This window comes from Homarus americanus, unplaced genomic scaffold (genome assembly GCF_018991925.1).
Source record: "Homarus americanus isolate GMGI-L3 unplaced genomic scaffold, GMGI_Hamer_2.0 scaffold17353, whole genome shotgun sequence".
In the NCBI taxonomy this organism is placed as follows: domain Eukaryota; kingdom Metazoa; phylum Arthropoda; class Malacostraca; order Decapoda; family Nephropidae; genus Homarus; species Homarus americanus.
Window position 1 is genome coordinate 2,193 of NW_024714772.1, and position 15,586 is coordinate 17,778.

Below are 15,586 nucleotides of genomic sequence, written 5' to 3' on the forward strand. Positions count from 1 at the left end.
GATTAAACCACATTACACCTGTTCAACTAATGCTTGACTCAACTTTTCCTCTGGTACCCTAAACGTTAGCAGTTACCTTCCTTTTCCAAGCTCTCCATTCACTTTCTAAATCACATAATATATTTAGTAGGTCTTTGGTGTTTAATACTCATCATCAACAACAATAAATATGTATAGAGTAAATATATAGGGCATATAAACCTACCAGTTCCAGGACCTGCGTGTTGGCGTTCATTTCTGGCTTTGTTTTGATGTGCGTCGAGAGTCAGCTGATGATGACGTCACTCACCGCCGGGTTTAAATACCTTATCAAGTGAGGTTAATAATAATGGTATTCATCCTTTTAGCAAACTTTACCTTGGCACAATTGAAGAAAATTAATATATTTTAAGTTAGTATAGGAGACGGTATTAAATGCTACATAAACTATTCCACTGGTGTTAGTCGCCCTATTTAAATTATCTACTGTATATCATATATCATTCTTTATATCTCTCTTCCCTAACACCATATACATATATTTTTATTTTTTGCAATTCTTCTCAATACATATTTTACAGTAATTCCCCAAACTATTACCACAACAAAGATATGAACAGGTGTAAGTTATTTATTTGGATCGATTGTTTTTTATTATGAGCCAAAGCAACTGGCGAAGAGGATATGTAAGATATTGAAGATATCACTTAATTAGGTAAACCATGCACATAATCTCATAGATGTAGAAATATTGAACCTACCTGAAAGATATAATACAGTATATTATCAAATGACTAATGCCACAGCATCATGGAAGCACGTTGTTACAGGTTTAAAGGGACAGGTGCCACGTTATCTTTTGAGAATAATGTTATATTATAGTTAGATATGGTTAATAATTGAAACTAAATTGTTGTCATTTACTGTAGAAGTTATATAAATATTAAGAGTGCATGACTAGTGTTGGTGGCTATACGTATCGCTGAACAATGTGAATTATTTGACTCCTCCTTGGCCTGGAGACACAAGAGAAGGGTGTTGTTATCCTTGAGTGTGATCCTAACAAACATCACCATAAGTTTCACGGATTAAGGTTTCCTTCTGTACTAACACCTGACCAACCACCCGAACGGTTAATTATCTGATTAAGTGGTGGAAATTAAAACAAAAATATAGTCAGGATATGGCAACTTGACAAGAGTGGAGGACCAATAGGGTGCCTTAACTACCCCGCTTCAAAACAAAACAGCTGACGGTTCCTCCCGCTGGTGTCTCTGCTTCTACTCGTATTTTTCACCGTCTCATGTTCTGGATTTCCTCATATCTACCATGAAAATATTGGAGATAATCTTATTGTTATTTTTTGTTAACTTGTGCCATGGAGGGTTGTTCACTTGGTTATTTAAAGCTAAAACGAAGGAGAAACAGCCCATTGTCATCAGCTCAGACACTGCCTTTGGGAATACAAATGGTAAGTTTATTTGGTGTTTATGATTCCCAGAATTAATGTGTTTACTGTTTTGATGTTTCATTACTGAATGTAAGTAAAGTCCATGTCTAAAATTGGCAAACGTTTACTTAAGTGCTGTGAGCGATTTCGCCAGCAAACACATTTTTTTTCCTGCATGAATTTTGCTGTTTTTGTTTTTATTATTGGAGATAGTTTATTTCTGGAGAAAAAACAAAATACCAATGTTTTCCTTATTTAACCTAGCATAGCCTGACCTACCCCCTCCCCCCTCTGAGTGGTTATTTAATGTCAGTATTTAACCTAATGTAATATTCCCCTATTGAGGAAATGCTATTTTTCTGAGTTGGGTCATGTATTATATAGCATGGTAATGGAGGGTGTTGGTGCTACAGCTGTAATGTGCTATCTTATTTACCTTTTGGTATGTGTTATTATTTCACTTGTTGCCAGCCAAAGAGTTTTTAGAATTTTTTGGGTTGCAACACTAAGACACTCGGTTAGGAGGTTAGGTTATTTGCCAGAGAAGCATTACAGTATAGAAGAAAAGTGTCTTAGAATTGTTTAGACTATTGAGTACATCCATAAAATTCTCAAAATTCTTCGGGTGGCAACAAGAGAAATCTTACATAATGGCCATTAATTAGAGGTGGCCATACTGAGGGAAGGAGGCCAGCTCCCTGTGTAGGATCCCTCCATTGTTCTTAATAATTTTGTCGAGGTCTATTTTGAAGCCCAGTACTGTTCTGTTCTTGATTCCACAGCTTGGGCTGGTAGACCGTTTCTACCACACTGTGAAAAAGTATATTCTTATATTCGTTCTGCATGATAACTTGGCAAGCTTGTAGTTATCTAACTTATCTGTCGTGGTTTCATGCTCCTCTACAGGCTTTAATACCTCCTTAACTTGTGTCATATATTCTCTGCAAAGAAACATGACAGGTTTATTGTCTAAAGCTGAGATGCATTTGAGGGCTTCAAATAGATCCTCAGTCACTCATAAGCATCCCTTGTGGTAATCTATCTTGCAGTTTTGGCATATAAGGACCCCGGCTTAGTTGCTTGAGAGCTCATTGCAGGAACCATAGAGGCTTCTACAGTAGTAATTTTTGTTGTTGTTTTATATTGCCTTAACTATCTTGTTCTTGTATGGTTTAAATATGGCAACATTGGCCAATGCTTGGCCTTGCTGCGGTGGGAATTATGAATGCTTCAGCTTAGCTAATGCCTGTTATGCGACTCGTCTCTCTAGGGAGAGGGAACTGTCTTCCTGAATTATGATTCTTATACAGCTTCTAGGTATACAAACTTTTAGGTGTTACTATTGCGGTGTACTTACAACTCGACCCATCTTAAATAACCAACTTGGCCCACGCATTTCTAACTCGGCCCATCTTGCACACTTAAAACAAGTAGCTGACTAGTGGTTGAGGAATGAGTTTGAGATTTGTTTTATGTCTCTTTTGGTTCATTGAAATATGAAGTTTGAATGAGTGAATACCGAGGGCACAATCGGTATGAAGAACGAATTTTATGCGTTTGTGTTAGTAGAACTTGGTCAATGAACCATGATTCACATTCGTAACAAAGGAGTTTCCTGTCTGTTTATAAAGTGTAAAGTCACTTCATGTTGTTGTTAGATTACAGGATCAGTCACATTCTGAGTCCTGACCATGGCTGACCAGTGCTTGGTATGCATGGCCCACCTTGCACACTTCAAACAAGTAGCTGACTAGAGGTTCAGGAATGACATCTGGACCCCATCTGCTTGGAGTGTATTTAAAAGGTGTGTCGGCACAAATACAGTAATGACTGTGAAGGGTGGCATAATTGCCTTAACTTGAAAGCAAGAAAAAGGACAACTTAACTTTTATTTGTTAATCAAGTTACTCCATAATGAAGCAAAACTAGTGACACTCCAGGTGCGGCTCTTGTCCATTAGTAAAGTGCTACGAAAACAACGGGCCAATTATGTACATCACCAAGAACAGCTCTTCAAACTGTGGGACAAATTCAGTAGTGGATGAAGAACTGTTAAAGATTTGCTACGAGCCGTTTGACATCATGTGACTTTATCAGTAATGTTTGTACTTTTATGTTGATTTTTATCATTGTACTTTTGTACTTTTATATGACTGTTTATCAGTAATGTTTGTACTTTTGTACTTTTATCAGCCATGCAAAAATAAATGTGTAAAATGTGTTCGTTAACCTAAGTGGTCCGAGTAGGACCACTAATGAGTATCATTGGTTTATTGCTCTGTTTTCTACTCTTACACTTAACTCTGGTGAACTAAGGCAACTGTTACTTTTCCGTTAGGTTTTCCTCAATTTCTGATGTATTGTGGCACTGATAAGAATAGACTCTTCGCCAAGGTAACCTTGGTGACTTAAGTGTTCACTGCCCTAGTTGCAAAGTTCATCACGTGAAATGTTTTTTGCAGAAGCCTTCACGGCACGTTTACATGAACGCAAACCATCTCTCACGAATGTGTCAAGGGTTCGAGTCCTGCTTGACCAGAACACTGTGTGAAGGATGGTATCCCTTGTGACTCTACCGATCATCACATGCTTCCTCCTGGCACTCCAGTTTCCTCTTGTACTAACACTGGGTAGACCAACTGCTCGAATGGCTAGTTAGCTGATAAGTGGTGAAATTATTAAAAATACAGCAAAAATAAAAATAATCCATGAACAATGAATTTATCAGGGACAAACCAAAGTTTGGCACCAGTCAGTGATCCGTTAAAACACTCGGACATTATTCGATAATTGTTTGTTCTAAATCACTTGAACATGCTGGAGGAGACCATGGCCCATTTGCTACTTCAAATTACTTTCTTTTATTCCCCCGTATGATGTATTTCCAGTAAAAGAACAGTTTCGTAATGTAATTTGCTTTTTTTTTTCCAACCCTTTATTGCAGAAGATGCAGGTGTTGTGACAGAAGTTGTTTTAGCTGCTAAAATACCATTTGAAATAAAGTCTTCAGATGAGAAGTTCTTAATGGAAGCTGCAGCATATACCTCCTTGAAGCTGTCTGAGTTAGATGTTTGTCATCATAAGGTAAGATATTGTATGTATATATTTTATGTGAGGTTTTGTGAATATTTCTTTCTCTTTCAGAAATTGCAAGTCATCTTGTATCAATGGCAAATTTAGTAGGTGGCATTATTGTAAGAAATTGTATACTGTTATGTGCTCTGGTTATATTTTTATATTATTTTATTAAAATGTATGTAATTACTGGGTATATTATATGCAGTATATTGGTAGTTGACAAAATATCTTGTTTCAGGTTATCTTGGGACTACAGACATCATGTGCAGAACTGACTGAAGAAGACTTATCCAAAGTAGCTGTCAACCTTCTGAACTGTCAATCAGTGGCAGAGGGGCGACCAATTTATCCCTGCACTAGTGACATGGTGAGCATTTAACTAATTGTGCCAAAGTTTATTTTTCAGTCTCCCAGATTAACATTAGTCTCACCTAAAGAAAGTGGAACAGGTCCCCCAAGCTTTTTGGAATTTTATTCTTTACTGTCTTGATGTATCATAAATATTGCTTTTCTTGCATGTCTAACCATCTCAGTTTCCTGTTATTCAAGAATGTTTCTAAGGACTTCATATATATACTATATATATATATATATATATATATATATATATATATATATATATATATATATATATATATATATATATATATATATATATATATATATATATATATATATATATATATATATATATATATATACATATATATATATATATATATATATATATATATATATATATATATATATATATATATATATATATATATATATATATATATATACGAAATATATACATATATATATATATATATATATATATATATATATATATATATATATATATATATATATATATACACACACACACACACACACAGTTGTACCCCGCTTAACGCGGTCAATTGAACCCACAGGGTACCGCGTTAAGTGAACAACAGAACATATGGGATTAATTCCAATAGAGACTGGCCTGACCCCCAAACTCCACTTTTTGACGACACACAACTATGTTGTAGTAAAATTTTATCTTAACTTTATGATGGTATGAACAAACAAGTAATATAGAAGAGGTTAGGTTAGGAAAAATAAAGGTTAAGTTTGGAAAAATAAAGGTTAGGTTAGGAAAACTAAAAGTTATGTTGAACACTTATGTTAGTAGAAGAGATGGGTCGGCATACGGGGATGGAGGCTGGTTCCGAGGCAGAGGGCAGATTACTGGCCCTCAGGTGAATCACCATTACTAGGTGCATCACCATCACTGTCACTTACAGTTGTCAGGACTTCCCTGACAAATCCCTCAAAGTCACTTTCACTGTCACTGGCTCTGGCTGGCTGTGGTGGGTTGCGGGCGAAGAACTCGGTAATGCTTTTTTGACTGCTAGTGTTAATGTTGTCTTGATACACCGTGATGTACGGCTCCATAGCCTGCACCAGCCGGGTATGGAAGATTTCATAGCGGTCGTCGTCATTGTCGCGGGAAAGGAAGGACTTCATTTTTTCTGCACACTCCATGGCACCCTTAATATCACTATGACTTAACTTGTGTTCTTCGGAGAATGACGCACCTTCTTCCTCTTCACTGACGTGATCATCTTCCAACATCTCGTCGGCAGTCACTTCAGGATCTCTGATCACATCCAGGATGTCTTCGTTGGTGGTCTCGGAGAAGCCTTCAGCTGTAATATTGTGCGCAGCTTCTCTGGCAAGGTCCACTGCTACTGCAACAGCCTGAACCTCACCAGTCACAGGTTGACTCCTCCTCTCAGCTGGTATGCCATGCAACACATGTCTCCATGCGTGACGAATCATAGCAATAGACAGCTGATCCCATGCCTCCACCAAGAAGTCTACAGCTTGTTTGACGTTAAACTTCTTCCAAAACTGTTTGACGAGAACTTCTTGAGTCGCCACCTCTTGTTCCTTGTCCTCGTCGCATTTACTCTCGCTGTCGGTGTCACCCAGCTTACGCAACTCATCCTTGGTGTTGGTAGAGTCGTTCAGGGGCTTGAACTTCTTTGCAGAGTATGCAGCTTTCACATTGCAGATCAACTCCTGGTCCATGGGCTGGATTAATGACGTAGTGTTGGGAGGAAGGAAGACCACTTTTACGTTGGGGTGACGATCCATAAGTAGGGGCGAGTGTCCAGGTGCGTTGTCAAGGAGCAACAAAATGTTGAATGGAACATTCTGTTGCTCGCAGAATTTCTTCACGTCGGGAACAAAACAGTCGTCAAACCAGAAGAGGGACAGAGAAGAGGACATCCACGCCTTACGTGTGGTTAGCCAGTGGACATTAAGCTTGTTCATGTCCATATTCTTGTAGGCGTGCGGCTTGCGGGCTGTGTGAATCACCGATAACTTTGGTTTACAGGTACCGGAGGCATTGGTGGTAAAGAGGACGGTGATGCGTTCCTTCTGCAACATCCGACCCCTTACCTTGCTGGCAGACTGGACAACGAAGGTCTTGGAAGGTAGCTTTTTCCAGAAGAGACCAGATTCGTCCATGTTAAACACCTGGTCATCAGTGTACTGTCCTTCCTCCATAACCTCACGTAAGAACGGAGGAAAATCTCTAGCCGCCACAAGGTCAGCACTCGCTTCCTCACCACCAATGTTGGTGATCTTGTTCCTCTTCTTAAACCTATGCAGCCAACCAGAGGAAGCATTGAAGGGTTTGGGCTCTGCAATTCCCAGCTTACGTGACACTGCTGCGTAAAGTTCACGTGCGTACTCCTGCACTGAGCGCATGTCGACCGCCATGTTCCGTCTTGCCTGACGAATCAAATAACTCACCAGCAAATTTTCCACCTTTACCAGCACCCTGTTCTGTAAATACTTGATCATTGAAGCACCTGCAGACTTTGTGATTTTCATGTGTTCTTTAATCCTGGCTGTATCCTTCTTAGTAGTACGAATCGTAGATTCGTTGACGCCATGCTGGCGCGCGAGATCAGCTTGACGTGATCCTTTCTCCAAATCTTGAATGATCTGGTATTTCACTTCGTAGCTTAGGCCACGGCGTGTCTTCTTGGGCTTAGGGCGGCTGGGTCCAGGTAAGGAAAGGTTTCTCTCTGGTGGCGGTGGATGCACGTATACACGGGGTGACCTGGAGGGATGAAACTAGCGCGGCAGCGTCCTCTTTCCTCCCTCTCTCCCTCCCCGGGTGGACACGTCATATTACTTTAAACCAATTACAGCTAGCAGCAGAGGGGGTAGGGATGCATGGCCAATCACAGTCCGATATGTCATATGACGTCTGTGATAACGCAACAAAGACACACACTGTGCAACCTTACAGTACGGCTTGCCAAGGCGGAGGGAGGCGGGAGGGGAGGGAGGGAGGAGGAGGGAGAGGCGAGGCAGGCGGCAGCATTTTTCTATATTACAGTGTATACTACAATATACAGTAGTTATTATATATATATTTTTTAATTCGTTACAGACAATTTCAGATTGTACAAAAGACATGGATCCAAACACCTGGAATGCTTATCATATTGTATCTAATCGTGCAAGAGCAGTTTGTTATGCTTCCCGTCAAGAACAGTTTGGAGCCAAGACCCAGATGGCAGTCAACATGTTAATGCATACAGCTGAAGAACAAATAAAGTCAATGGATGACCTGCAGGTCAGTTTGTTGATTATCTTCAGCCAGATTTTCATTGTTTCATCTTTTTTTTATCACTTATCTAGTCTTCTTTTTAATATAAACAAACTGCTGTCTGCCCTTATTGTGTGGACTATTTAGTCTGAATGACTTTACTTACCCAGCCATGAGCTGTGCACTTCTTCAAATATATTGTTTATTCCTCATATTTTAACATACTAGTGCTTCAAGTGTGAAATTTTTATGAGCTTAAGAAAAACAGAAGAACTTATGCAATTATGAGTTGAATATTGAGGTTATAATTGATTTCAGCTTCATAGAGCCTTACACTGGACATAGAGGAATCTTATTGTAATCACCCTGTCTGTCTGTCAACAAATCTGTGTTTTTGACTTTTGAAGGTACTGGTAGTAGGTCAAAGTCAATACAAAATTGTGTATTATACTCATATGCAAGATATCTCAAGGCTAAACATACCAAACATACATTAAGTACTGTGTGTAAATTTCTAAACCTTATTACATAGGAATGGAGGAAACTGCAGCGGGCCTATTGGCCCATACTGGGCAGTTCCGTTTACTCCCAACCCCTATCGGTCATATATCCATCCAACCTACTGTATGTTTGAAGCTATCCAGCATATTCGAGTTAATGATGATGTTTGGTAACTTGTTCCACTCATCCACTACTCTATTTCCAAACCAATGTTTACAGGTATCTTTTTGAAGTCAAAAGATCACTGGAACTAAAATGTATCTTGAGACAGGATGAATGCATATTAGCCAAACTTTACACAAAAGGTACTGCATGTAAAAGCATAGATTTGATTGCCTTGGAGATCATGGATGAAGGGGGACTATATTTTGAAATACTTTATTGGTTGATGATTTTTTAAAGGACTGGACTGCTTTACAGGAAAGTCAAGAAGCCCTTGGAATAGCAACCTCAAAGACATTTGACTCACTGAGTGATGGACATAAACACCTTCAACAACAGCAGCAACAGCTTTCAACAGCACACCATGCAATTCACAGCTTTGTTTCCTCAAATCTGCGTGAACTGTCTAGAGAGAAGAAACTGATTGCATCAGGACAAAGGGAACTTGCGCTCATCACAGAAACAATTAAACGAAAGTTAGGTAATGTATGATGGTCGTACTGCAGTACATATCTTTTGTTTAGGAGGAGAGGCCCATTTGAATCAAAGTTTTTTACACGGACAGGTAAACACAAAATAGTGCATCTGCTTGGAGGAGGAGTAGAGATGATAGGGGAAAGAAATGGTGCATGGTAAGGGTTGAAAAGCATCAGGGTCTGGAAGAGAAACCTGATGGTTTTTAAATACGTCAGTACTTGAAACCTTTGGAGTGGGGGGCAGTGACACTGAGCTCGTGTGCAGTTCAACTGAAAGCGATTAGTCACCTTGGAGCGCTGGTCCGTACAGCATTGTGCATTTGTAATGGAGACATTTTTTATAAACAATGAGTGTGGTTGCAATTCAGCATTTATTTTGCCGCCAGTTTAACATTCATCAGAATGACGGTGTTCCTAGCTGCAACATAATTAAGTTGTGGGTTAAAATCTTACGAGAAATGGCTTCTGCTTCAAAGAAGAAGCCTCCAGGGAAAACACCTACTGTACCATGAGAACTCCAGAGAACAATGAGCGAGTACACCAACATTGTGTTAATAACAAAGGATGCCATCTCACCGATGTGAATCTTGTGTAAAATGCTTAGAGATACATAGCTCCTCCCCGACTTACGACCTACTCGACTTACGTCCACCCGCACTTACGACCTGCCTCAGTCGTACCAAAATTTGGTCAAATTACGTATTTTCGAGTCCCAAAGTCAGCACACAGACAAAATTTTCATCTGTAATTCATTTTGAAATGGCTGGCAAGCTTAAAAGTGAGTGTTTTGTGGTGTTGAGAAGAAAAAGAGACCCCCATCTTAGATTTTCTATGTATTATTTAAGAATTTCCGACTTACAACCATTTCGACTTACGCCCTGGATGTCGGTCCTAACCCCGTCGTAAGTTGGGGAGCAGCGGTACTGTTGTTCGGTTAATAAGTTCAGGTAAAAACTTTTTATTTATTTATTTATTTATTTTTGTTTTTTTTGTTTTTTTTAACCATCAGGTTTCTCTGTTGTGAGTCAAAGGGATAAGGGTCACAACAAACAAAAAATTAAAGTCTTTAAAAGTGAATTACTGTGAATGGTCCTTAATGTTTGTATTGGGAAGAACTCCGACTGTGGTATTAAATATTGGTTGTATGTAGTCCCTTTTAATACGTGAATACTTGATGATTGGAGAAAAGAAAGATGAGTAAAATTTTTAAATATAATACTTACGAACCATTTACCACCTACGATGCTACTCTAGGGTCATAAATATCGCCCCAAAACAATCATAATTGAAAGAAACACAAACACATAAAGAACAAAACAGCCAGCCAACCTCAACAATGAATACCACGAGTACATCACCAGATAGAAGACAAACGTACAGTACTGTATATTGGTAAAGCAGACCAGTGGTGAAGAGTCCGGTGACAACCCAAGTTTGTATGTGAGTGAATCCACTCTGAACTCGTCAGCTTCTATGGGTTGTTTTGATGAGACTGACCCAAACATCGTACTTGATACGTATATCAATGTTACGGTTACAAAATAAATAATTATGCAATATATTATAATACAGTACGTTATAGAGAATAAATACTGTAGAACACAAGTATAGTATGTCCGTCAGGCACTTTATTGGCCAGACACGACAAATTACAGCCAATGAAACAATTGGTCATTAAGGGTTGTAAAGGTTTATTACTGTAGTAGATACCATTCATGTAACGATATGAAAGTGCTATACTGTACTGTATATTGGGATTTAATATTATTTATATGAAAAGGTAATTTTATTTTATATTTTATTCTATATTCGTCGTAAATATGAAGAAAATAATCGTGTAAATTGTATTGAGTACTAAATTAACTAAGGTCTTAAATATGAATCGCCATCAGTAGAACCGTCGTTATCGGAGGCCTTCTTGTAGATGGAGTAGTTGTGTATCACACAGTTTATATTTTGATCTTTATATTATCACCAGATGAAGCACATCAGCAGTTGATGATACAGGAGAACAGCCAGAAAGATGCACATAGCACTATTCTTGAAGATCTCTCCAAGATACAGGATAATGCACTCGAGGTCTGGCAGAAATTAGGTGAGTTTTATTGTAAATTTTTTGTATGCCTGGTAATTTGTCTCTTAATACATGCAGGACTACAGGAAAAAAGTATCAAGTGTGGATCAATGAATTTGGTTGACTTCTTCATGTGCATCTGCTGATTATAGGAATAGATTTTTAAGCTGTTGGATTTATTGGGCACCTGTGGGGTCATGTGGGTTACACTAAAATAATTACCGGTAGTTAATTCCATTTTATTTTCAATAGATTTTTAGACTCTAAAAGTAGGCTTTTGTATCCCTGACTGAAAGCTAGGTTGTGGAGGGTATAGCAGGGATGATGTACAGTCACTCCAAAAGGGATGTTTACGGAGGGGTTCAATAAATTTCAAAATGAACACTACGACTCCTGTTGTCTCATTAGGGTTGTCAAAATCCTTCGTTGGTTTTGTCATAATGTCTCGCACAAATTGTAAAGATAACTTTTGGAGTGACTGTGTACGTCTGTGTGTGTCTACAGAGAAAGGACGGTTTGTATAATTAATTGTGTGTCAATTATAGTTGACAAGAGTTCTAAACAAAAGAGCACCAGCATGTGGATGAGAATGTGTGTGTTATGGGCAAGGGCAGTTGGTGATTATATGTGGGCAGTCATGGGTGTAGTGGGCGTTCCATGTTAATTGTCTGTCTGTGATTGTAATTCTAGTAAATTAAAAAAATTAACAAACTTGGGTAGTTATTTACTCGTTAATATGTGTTTTAATAATTTGCTCAACCTTAATTATATAAATAGAGGATCTTTTCTGTGTTATAAGATCTTCTTTTGTTTACTCACAACTCTTAGATACCAGTACTCAAAAAATCCTGTCAGCTCATGAGGAAACTGTTCATCAGTATGGGCGACTGACGGATGATTTGCAGCGGATGAACGCGACGGTGCATCATTTGATGGACGTCCTTCACTCTACTAGACGCGGGGTTGAAGACAAGTTGTCTTGGATTACATCTCTTGTTGGTGGCACTGATAACACTGTCCAGAAGGTGTATAGTTGTGTCTTACATATTAGCTACTTCTTCATTGGAATGATTTCTGCTAGCTTTCTACAGGTTGGTTCTTACTTTTTAGTTTATTTTTAGAGGTGCATCATCCATAATTGTACAAAGATGGTGTGTGTTTTATCCTGAATAACTGAACGTAACTCCCAAACTCATAAACCTCAGCAAAAATAATAGTGCCATATTTTGCTCTTTTATTATGGGTGGGATGCATACACACATAAATGCTTCCTGCAGTACAATGCAGGTGGGACAGACATATCCCAGAACATTTTTAAATTGCGTGCATTAGTTTGAAGATGAACTTTGATTGGAAAGTACTGTATGGCGAGTTATCTAGTGTTTCCTTTCACCGAGTCCATATTTTACGTCATGAAAAAACACCGAGTTACTATCGCAGTGGCGAACGGGAAGGTTGGTGTATGATAACTGTGTCTTGACCGGCAGGCAGTAGAAGGGGATGCCTCTGCCAATCCTGACTTTTATGTTGATCTTATTGATTCAACAGAAAGTAACAATTGTCTTGGACATAGAGAGGAGTGACAGTGATGTTGGAGAGCCAATAGAAAGAGAGATGAGTCGAGCAGTGGCGAAGCTGAGCCAAGTACTAGCAAAGGGAGGGGAAGACGATGCTATGGCGTAGAGTGTTGGGGATGGATTGCCGGTGACTTACAGTTTAAAACTCTAGATTTTGACAGAGTTAGTTGTGGACTAACTAGTGACTGTTCTGTCACTGAAAATTCAAACGAACTTGATTATCTTTTGGAGTTTCTGAATAACGATCTGTTAAATTTGATAGTGACAAACAAATCGTTACCAGTGATACTTGGTGGCATCATTGGGAAGAGAATAAATTTTTTTATTTCTGTGTACAGTCAGTTCTGCTATAACGCGATAGTTGTGTTCTTGTAAAACATCGTGTTATAGAAATTCGCGTAATAGAAATAACAGGGCTTATGGAGAAAATAGGGTTAGGTGCAGATTACTACTTGAAATCGAAAAAAATTTAGTAGTTAGCCTAACACAAAGGATAGCACAGTCTAAATAAATGTTACATTCATATCTAATAATGAAATCATACAGTAAATGTAACACATTACCTTGAAAAAATATGAATATAACTTGATGGGGGAGAAGGGTGATTTTGAGGTTGATAACATCGAGCTTTTCTTTAGTGTTATAGCCTTTCTTTTATGATCATCACTGGGAATGCGATCACTAGAACGCTTCTTGGAGATATTCTTCTTTACCATATTCACGGTTAATACCACAAAATTGGAGAAATAGTAAGCAAAAATTGCGTTACAGCAAACAAGCGTTCACGTTATACAAATATCGTTCCTCTATTCATAAATCGTGTTAGAGCCAATTCGCGTTGTCTAGACACGCATTATAGCAGAACTCACTGTACTGTATTATAATGATAATGTGTCATAACAGAATAGAGAGTATAATATGTTATTGAACAACTGACGAGGTTTGCGACACAAAATATATTCCAAAACTGATGGTGAGAGACAGGTTTTTACATTTGTTGCATTTACTGCATTTTTGTTGATAACACCCAGCTGAGCCACAGAAACTGCCACTTCATAAATAATTAGTTTCATAAGATTTTATAAAAATCTGTGCCATGTAAATTCCAAAATAAAATTGGAGTATGAGTATTATTTTCCTTATATGTATTTAATAATAATAATAATAGAAATAAACGGTTTATTAATAGAGTTGCAGCCGGTGGCTGAAAATATACAGACTTACATTTGATTTAGACATAATGATGTAATGTGCATTGAATACATTTACAGGGCTGTACAGTACATAAATCAGGAGTTGTTTATTATTTTAACAATAGATGGGATGGTGCCATTATTACATCTATTGGTGCGGGCTCTTGTGGGCTGAATTTTGTTGTAGTGGCGGACTGCTCGAGGTGGGTGGGGGGCTGCCGGTGGCAGGAGGTGGCGATGACGAGGGTGGTGCATTAGTTCACTGCCAAACCTTACCAGTGATTGGTGGTGGAGGTCACTGAGGGATGGTATTTCCAGGGTGGAGAGAGCATTGATGTAGCCGGAGTATTCTGCGCTGAGCATGATTCTGCAGGCCCATTTCTGTACCTTCTCTAGCCGACTTTGTTGGGTGGAGTTGAGAGAAGACGACCAGGCTGGTGACGCATACGTTAGTTTGGGGAGAATAAAGGTGTTGTAGATAGTCCTCAGCTCTGGCCTGGGTGTCCCAAGTGACCTAAGTCGTCGTAGCATGTGGAGTCAGTGTGTGTGTGTGTGTGTGCAGTATATGTATGAGAGGACGAGAGAGTTTCTGCATTTTAGTGTGAAACCGAGAGTAAGTAAAGCGAAGGGTGGCATGCTTATGTGTGAGACAGAGTGAGAGAATGCAAGTTTGAGGTGTCTTTACATCTGGCCGCCTTTATTTACCTTACTTTATTTACCTAATGGCCACTCACAATAGGTGGCCAAGGGAAGGTGGGCAGTGGCCTGTGTAAAATCCCTCTATTGTTCATGAGAGCACAGTAGCTGTGGTGCTCTCTGTCTGAATTCAAGATAGGTTCTCAGTACAGTACAGGCATGTGTGAATGAGGCCAGATCATCAATTTAGAGGTCAAAAATCTGACCTCTTGGCCATGTTTAGGGCAGGTGCTTTAATTTGCCTTATGAGAATTATATTGTAATAAATAAATAATAAGTGTTAAGTTGTAGACTTGTAGTGGTTATGGTTATATAATCCTACAGTGCTGTTGAATATTGCTATACCATGTGCATAATCTTTACACCCTCTGGAATTGAACTTGCAATTGATTGAACAACCAACTGAATGTGTTAAAGGTTATACAGTATAGTAAAAGCATATATTTAAATAGTTCGTGGGCAAACCTTTCTAGGATTTCAGTCACCGAGGCAGTATATTTTATTTGTAGTGTGAATTTATAAGAGGTTTCAAAATTGTCGCTGTTTTTCAGGTACCGTACCTGACTCGGGTAGCCCTGGTGGTGTTGGTGCCACTCAATGCTCTGGCAGAAGTGAAGCATGACACCAGTTTAGATTTTTCTACACTCACTACTATTTTGGGATTCTGTGTATTGGGTAAGTTGCTAAGATTTGTAATTTATTTTTATATTTTTATAAATAAATACAAGCTAACTTTTCCCAATTAATGGAAGGTAACATGGAACAAACACATACATATACATACTGAATGAACTCA

General features: G+C 38.6%; 1 protein-coding gene across 1 annotated transcript; it reads left to right on the forward strand.

Annotated features, from left to right (window-relative positions):
* Window positions 1-1,022: 1,022 nt before the first annotated feature.
* LOC121879543 (protein brambleberry-like) lies at window positions 1,023-15,465 on the forward strand (the record flags this gene model as incomplete). Its single annotated transcript, XM_042386201.1, has 8 exons — window positions 1,023-1,450; window positions 4,374-4,513; window positions 4,746-4,874; window positions 7,953-8,138; window positions 9,033-9,255; window positions 11,229-11,345; window positions 12,153-12,415; window positions 15,342-15,465. Coding segments are annotated over exons 1-8 (1,324 nt in total), but the record flags the coding sequence as incomplete, so codon positions are not given.
* Window positions 15,466-15,586: the final 121 nt, after the last annotated feature.